General features: G+C 36.9%; 2 protein-coding genes across 3 annotated transcripts; one reads left to right on the top strand and one right to left on the bottom strand.

The window, feature by feature from the left end:
- The first annotated feature begins 4,335 nt into the window (after positions 1-4,335).
- Positions 4,336-5,028, top strand: LOC129777412 (mitochondrial import inner membrane translocase subunit Tim16). 2 transcript variants are annotated; one of them, XM_055783665.1, is made up of 3 exons: positions 4,336-4,414; positions 4,478-4,689; positions 4,747-5,028. In XM_055783665.1, exons 2-3 carry the CDS (start codon positions 4,527-4,529, stop codon positions 4,965-4,967), a joined length of 384 nt encoding a protein of 127 aa, XP_055639640.1. In that variant the 5' UTR covers positions 4,336-4,414; positions 4,478-4,526; the 3' UTR covers positions 4,968-5,028. The 2 variants fall into 2 exon arrangements, with proteins under 2 accessions (XP_055639640.1, XP_055639639.1); XM_055783664.1 differs by having other exon boundaries at positions 4,363-4,689.
- LOC129777413 (uncharacterized) lies at positions 4,830-5,605 on the bottom strand. The gene is made up of 2 exons (XM_055783666.1): positions 5,313-5,605; positions 4,830-5,257 (listed from the first exon to the last, which is right to left on the bottom strand). Exons 1-2 carry the CDS (start codon positions 5,448-5,450, stop codon positions 5,066-5,068), a joined length of 330 nt encoding a protein of 109 aa, XP_055639641.1. The 5' UTR covers positions 5,451-5,605; the 3' UTR covers positions 4,830-5,065.
- Positions 5,606-6,098: the final 493 nt, after the last annotated feature.

Below are 6,098 nucleotides of genomic sequence, written 5' to 3'. Positions count from 1 at the left end.
TGACGGACGCTGCGGGGCACTGCGAACACGCCGAGTGCCGGTCGGACGATCCTCTCTCGACTCACGTCCGATCATTGTGGATAAAGATTCCTTTGCTCAGCAAGTAATTCCGAATCATTGGGGGATCCAGAATACACCTTTTCATAGTATAGGTTCAAGAAAGATACCTTTTTTTGAAACAAAAGGAATAGGCGTAACACTATATGTTATGGAAAATTACCCGGTACTGGGAGTAAATGCGTGCGAGAAACCAAACAGGTTCTTCGTGAATTGCGGACTCAACCACGAGCGGTAGATGAAGTGTTAACCGTTTTCATTGGGTTTGCCATAGGACTTCGTCTAAAAGCCCCCGCAGACTGCAGGCTGATTTGTGGGCCGATAGTGTGGTCGGCTTCTCAATCAGTACGGAGAGGTATGCATGTGCGCACATTACGCCGATTCAGTTGGGTCGGTTTTTGCTCCAGAAGGCCGACCCGACCAAACTATTGATTGACAGAAAGTCTGTAGTATGCAGGGGCTCTAACCGGAAGATATAGGGGATAAAATGAAAATCTAGGCACTGAACATGTAGGAAAAAATGAAAGATTTCGAACGCTTATAACTCGATCATTTCTCAATAGATCGCAAAAATGTTTACATCAATTGATAGGAAATATCAATGTTATATCATCAATCACAATGAATAATATTTTATTTTTCTTGAGATAAACAATTGAATAGTTGTGAAAAGTCAAGTATTGTCCAAACGCACGACACTGAGTGGTGCCTCGGTTTGTCGAATTAGAGGTAACATAACCGCCAATCGTACATTGTTGACTCATTTAACGATCCTATGACTAAACGGATTATGCTGTTCCTAAACTTTGTTCTACCGCTCTTCAATAACGTCAATTGCACTTTCCAATCAGAAAGTTCTGAATTTTGCGAACTTTATAATGAGACAAAAATGTTATTGTTGATCATGTTGGGTAACTTTTGTTTGTAGAGCTACGTGCTACGATTCGCTGATGCTGACCTTGATGTGAACGATTTTAAAGACTTTCTGAAGAAGCCTGAGTATGTTTACATTGATATCAACGCAGAATAAGTTGATGAAGGGTTATATGCAATTAGGAAACTGACCCTCAAATTTATTAGAGATATTTTTGTATTCATTGCGAAGGTCGTTTGTAAGACACCAACAGAATCGATTAGGTTTTTTTTGTTTCCGTTCTGCGAAAGATGCTGAATAGTATAATTTGTGAATTATTTGTTTGAGAATAATGTTTTTGGATCGTTGGAGATGAAATTTTGTTAATAGGTACAGAAAAACTACTCGTTTTCCAACTATAAGTTATTTAAATTCGCAGCCTTTGTTGTAGTTCTAGAGCTCTTCGGTTATGTCCCCGACAATACCTACTTTTATTTAATTTTTTAAATTTTATCTTTTATTTTATCAATTAGAATATTCGTTTTACGAGCATCTTCTGAATGAGTATTGCAATATTTTTGTATGTTGCTATTATACTCTCTTCTTCATAGAAAGAAACATTGTTTCATTATTCCAGCGATACCATAATGATAATATATTTACATAGAATCGTATCCTGTTTCAAGCCAACCGGACAATCAGGTGTGCGTGCGAGAGATCGCCGCTTCCGACGGTCGGTCGGCGGTCGACTCGGATCGTATCATCTTGGCGGCTTGGGCCGCCTCGATTCCTTATTCTTGTTAAATGATGACTTCGTCCCATTATATTGACCTCTGAATGAATTTCGAGAATCGAAAACGAAAAATTATAATAAATTTTTTTTTTCAGTGAGGCATTTAAACCCGTGATGTTTTTCCCGCGCCACAATATTTCAAGCTTACTTGTTACATTACACTTTTCTGAGCGATTCTTTCTGTTGCAGTTGGTTTCCGGAGCGATTTTTTCCAGTCACTTGCTAAACGTTCCCCTGTTTATACCTAAGTGGTGCGGACTCAATCCACTTCATTTTCAAGCAAATTCATGCATGGTTTCAATCAATTTCTTGCATTAAATTCTCAGCCCACCAGAGATGCCAGATTTACAAATATGTTTGTAAATTTACAGACATATCTGTGAAAAACATTTTATTTTTGTTGCAGACTTTTTTTTGCATATACACAATATGCATATTGCCACAAGTCTTGGTGGATGTCCAATATATCAACGAAGAAATACTGATTTTTATAAAAATTAACAACGCAGGCATTGACATGCTGCGTGAGGTGCAATATTCACCTCAGTAGTGATCCCCGATAATCGTTCGATTAATCGATTAATCGAATACTTCCTACAGAAATCGATTATTAATCGAACGAATACTGCGCAACCAATAATCGAAGTGAACGAAGAATTTTCCTTAATTGGGAAACAAAGCTCAATGCCGTCAATGCGAATTGAGCTTCATCTACGATTTTAGGGGAGCATAAAAGTTAATAATTGATTTTCAGGCGGAACGAACACTGTTTTCATTCCAGATGGCTTTCTAGCAAATGAGAAATGTTAGTCTAACTAATTATTTCTCTCAGTGTGACAATTAATCGATTATTTGGGGCAATTAATCGTATCGAATATCAAGCTGCTGAAAAGTATTCGATTAGCTGATGAGCGCTTAATTTCAAAAATCGGGGATCACTAAAAACAACACATTTGCAACAACGAAATTTACATTGATTTTCTTTATTTAATTCGTCAACTTTACGACAAAAAGATATTCCTTTTTTCACTGTATATTTAACGTTCAAGAGAACAAACATGTCAGATTCGTAAATGAAATATCGGGAATAGAATACAAGGAATGGCTTGCGTTTTTTTTTTATTTTTGTCGGTGGTCATCGACTTGGCGCTCTATTCCTCGGTATGTAAAACACAAGTATGGTAATCGAAACACAAAACGAAACACGAGGAAGTAATCGAAATTCACCCAAAGGGTGGAAGGACATCATTCTTCAATCAACCCATCGAAAGATTCTTATTGGAACGAAAAAAACACTTGTTCATCGCTCCCAACTTATTCGCCAGCACGTATGCAATCAGCAATGCCCAGACTAGACATGACTACTATCCTTTTGTTCGCGTCGTTAGTTAAACTATCGACTACGAGAGTATTTACATGCTGATTTCCCCAGACACCTTGGATTTGAAATCTCTGTTAGGGAATACATGTCGGTGGGAAAAAAGATCCTCCTACTTTCATGTATTTGCAATGCCGTTTTCCCCCAGGCAGCTTGGTTTTGATGTCTCTGTTGGGGACCCGCAGCATGTGTCGTCAATTCCGACCAATCAGAAGTGGGTATTTCCGTTAGGATAGAGGTTGAGATTTTTCAATTGTTCGATAGTTAATTTCATGTCATATATTGTTTTCTTCAATATAAAAAATTGTTATGAAGTGCCGAAATCGATTGACGCAAAAATTTCTTCAATTCATCATTAAATGATTGAGCAATAAGCGTTTGGAATTGGAAAATTTTCACGATGTACTCGATTTTCGATTTTCAATTTGTACCCCAATATGTTCCCGAAAGACGTAATTCTACGTCAAAACGCCCCATTAAAAAACAACTACAATCAATAATTACGAAAATAGTGTCCGCATTCTCTTCCAGTCCAGTGTTTTTTCAATTGAAAGCTAGCTCATTGGCTTCAATTTGATATGTCGATCATTTAAATCGGTTAAGTGGTTCGAAAGTTATGAATTTTTGAAAAAAAGTCGTTTTTGGGAAAAAGTGGAAAACATTGATTTTTTGGACCACCCTAAAATGGAAATGGGTACTCTAATTAAAAAAATTAAAAAATACGAGTCTAATGTTTTGCGAAAAAGAACAAAATTACCACTTTTGACGAAAATCTGAGAACCACTATATCGGTTTGGCTGTATGGCTGTATATATATACAAAGTAAACATTTACGTGACTCTGACTTCGTTTGTTTTTATTTCGTTCGGAAAAACGTTATGAAAAAGAAAGTGGACAATCAAAATGCGTTGCTCAGTGAAAGACTGAGATGCTCTTTCAGAGATGCAATGGTCAATTAAACATTTGACGGGAAAATGTAGTTCGTTCATTTTATAATTTTAATTATTTTTGCCCTTGATAACAATACCCTTTTTTAAGTGTTGATTATCATAAGAAGAACAACATTCCTGATCGTTGGATCTCTTTTGATATTTCAATTGGATCTTTTTTGACAGCCGTTTTGATTCAGTCCGCACTACCTAGGTTTATATCATACAAATTTCATATTCGAAGCCATTAATGACGACACAAGTATTGTTCACCTACACAAATATACTTCGTCAACTACTCCACCCTGATATGTAAACACTGACACGAAACCATCGATCAAACGTCAAAGCACTTCATGCTCTCTCCTCGCGACGTTGTTTACTGTTGTGTAACAACATGTATTGTATGATTTTGTATATTTCGCATTAGATATTGAGATTGAGCTGTATTTATTTGTTAAGTATAGTTCGTGGAAGGAAAAGTACAAACGAAATCTAGGAACGGACACTGGAGTGATGGCGAAGTACATCGCACAAATCATTGTTCTGGGTACACAGATAGTCGGCAGGGCATTCGCTCGCGCATTGAAACAGGAATATGCCGCATCACAAGAGGCAGCTAAAAGAGCCGGTGGCGGCATGGAAGGACAAAACCGTGTTACAGCTAATCTTAAAATGGGTAAACAGATAATTATCAAATTCAAGAAAACACAAATCAAGTTCTTTTTCTCTGCAGGAATGACGTTGGAAGAAGCTCAGCAGATTCTGAATGTTTCAAAACTCGATAGAGAATTAGTCCAAAAAAATTATGATCACCTGTTTCAAGTGAATGACAAGTCAAAAGGGGGATCATTTTATTTACAATCGAAAGTATTCCGGGCGAAAGAGCGAATAGATCAGGAATACAAAGCAAACAAGCCACCGGAAGAAGAACAAATCAAAGCGGAGCAAAAATAGGTTTATTTCCAGTGGCTGTAAGTTTCGATTAGAACCAATTCAAAGCATAACTAAAAATCAATGAACACTTTATCAGTCATTGTTAATATCACAGCATATCAGTCGTCTTCTTCACTCTCCTCCAATGATTTCAATAGCTTTCCACATTGGATGTTTAGATTCAATTCCTGTTGATTGATCTCGGCCGAAGTGGCTGCAGTTTCCTGCTTAACAGAGGTTCTCTCATCCGTATAACTGTCCTGGGGAAATTTCTGATCCAGTTCTCTTGATTTTAGTTGTAGTTCTTCCACCTGGAATAGTCACCAATTTTGTCAATTAGCTTGGAAAATAAGTGAATATACTTACGAGTAATTGATTTAACTGGTTATTGATTTTGTTAATCATCGATTTTAGTTTGGCTTCCGTTGCATTGAGTTGGCGTTGTTCCTTTAGTAGCAAGCTGATTCCGTTGCGAGAACTAGAGGATGATTTTTTGTTTTCCATGTTTCGAATTTACTATTTATCATATCTTAAATGTTTGTTTCTAATAATTTGTTTGATATTTGAGGCTGTTCGTCTTCGAGATAATCTATTAAATGGGTATAAAATATATTGTGTTTATTTCAAAGTTGTACATTACAGGGATGCCAGATATGAAAACATGTCATCAATTTTAAGATGTTTGACTTAAGGCTGATTTAGACCTGAGGCGAGACATGACAATAGGGGGCTGATTCCGGACCACTTTTCTGTCAAACTCGGACCACTTGCAACTCGACTCCTGATTGGTTGATGAGACAAACAGTTGACAAAGATAAATATACTAAAATGGGATTTCCAACATTTTCACAGTGTTGCGAAATATATTCAAAATTGACTAATAGTTGCATTCATATTTCAATTTAGCGAAAATTTCTATTATGGATTCTTTGTATATTTTCGTTTCTGCTACGTCCTGTGTTCAGTTCCCGAAGAGAGGGAAACATTGTACAGTACTGTTAGTTTTTGAACGATGTCAGAGTTGAATTTTAAGGCCTTATTTCCGTATACACTGCACGGTGAAAACGAAATGAAGTGTATCCGCGATGACAACTATACAATGTTGACACCTGGAAACAAAATTAGTTTTTAACAAGGCTTACTACTCTCACC

This window comes from Toxorhynchites rutilus, chromosome 3 (genome assembly GCF_029784135.1).
Source record: "Toxorhynchites rutilus septentrionalis strain SRP chromosome 3, ASM2978413v1, whole genome shotgun sequence".
Lineage (NCBI taxonomy): Eukaryota > Metazoa > Arthropoda > Insecta > Diptera > Culicidae > Toxorhynchites > Toxorhynchites rutilus.
The sequence above is the reverse complement of the archived record's forward strand: the minus strand, read 5'-3'. Positions and strand labels throughout refer to the sequence as shown.

What these genes read in the sequence shown, in the direction of transcription:
- LOC129777412 (XM_055783665.1), top strand. Translation starts at nt 4,527, where the DNA reads ATGGCGAAGTACATCGCACAAATCATTGTTCTGGGTACACAGATAGTC. An exon ending in TACAGCTAATCTTAAAATGG is followed by an intron (nt 4,690 to 4,746) that starts GTAAACAGATAA and finishes TTTTCTCTGCAG; the next exon opens with GAATGACGTTGGAAGAAGCT.
- LOC129777413 (XM_055783666.1), bottom strand. Translation starts at nt 5,450, where the DNA reads ATGGAAAACAAAAAATCATCCTCTAGTTCTCGCAACGGAATCAGCTTG. An exon ending in ACCAGTTAAATCAATTACTC is followed by an intron (nt 5,258 to 5,312) that starts GTAAGTATATTC and finishes TGACTATTCCAG; the next exon opens with GTGGAAGAACTACAACTAAA.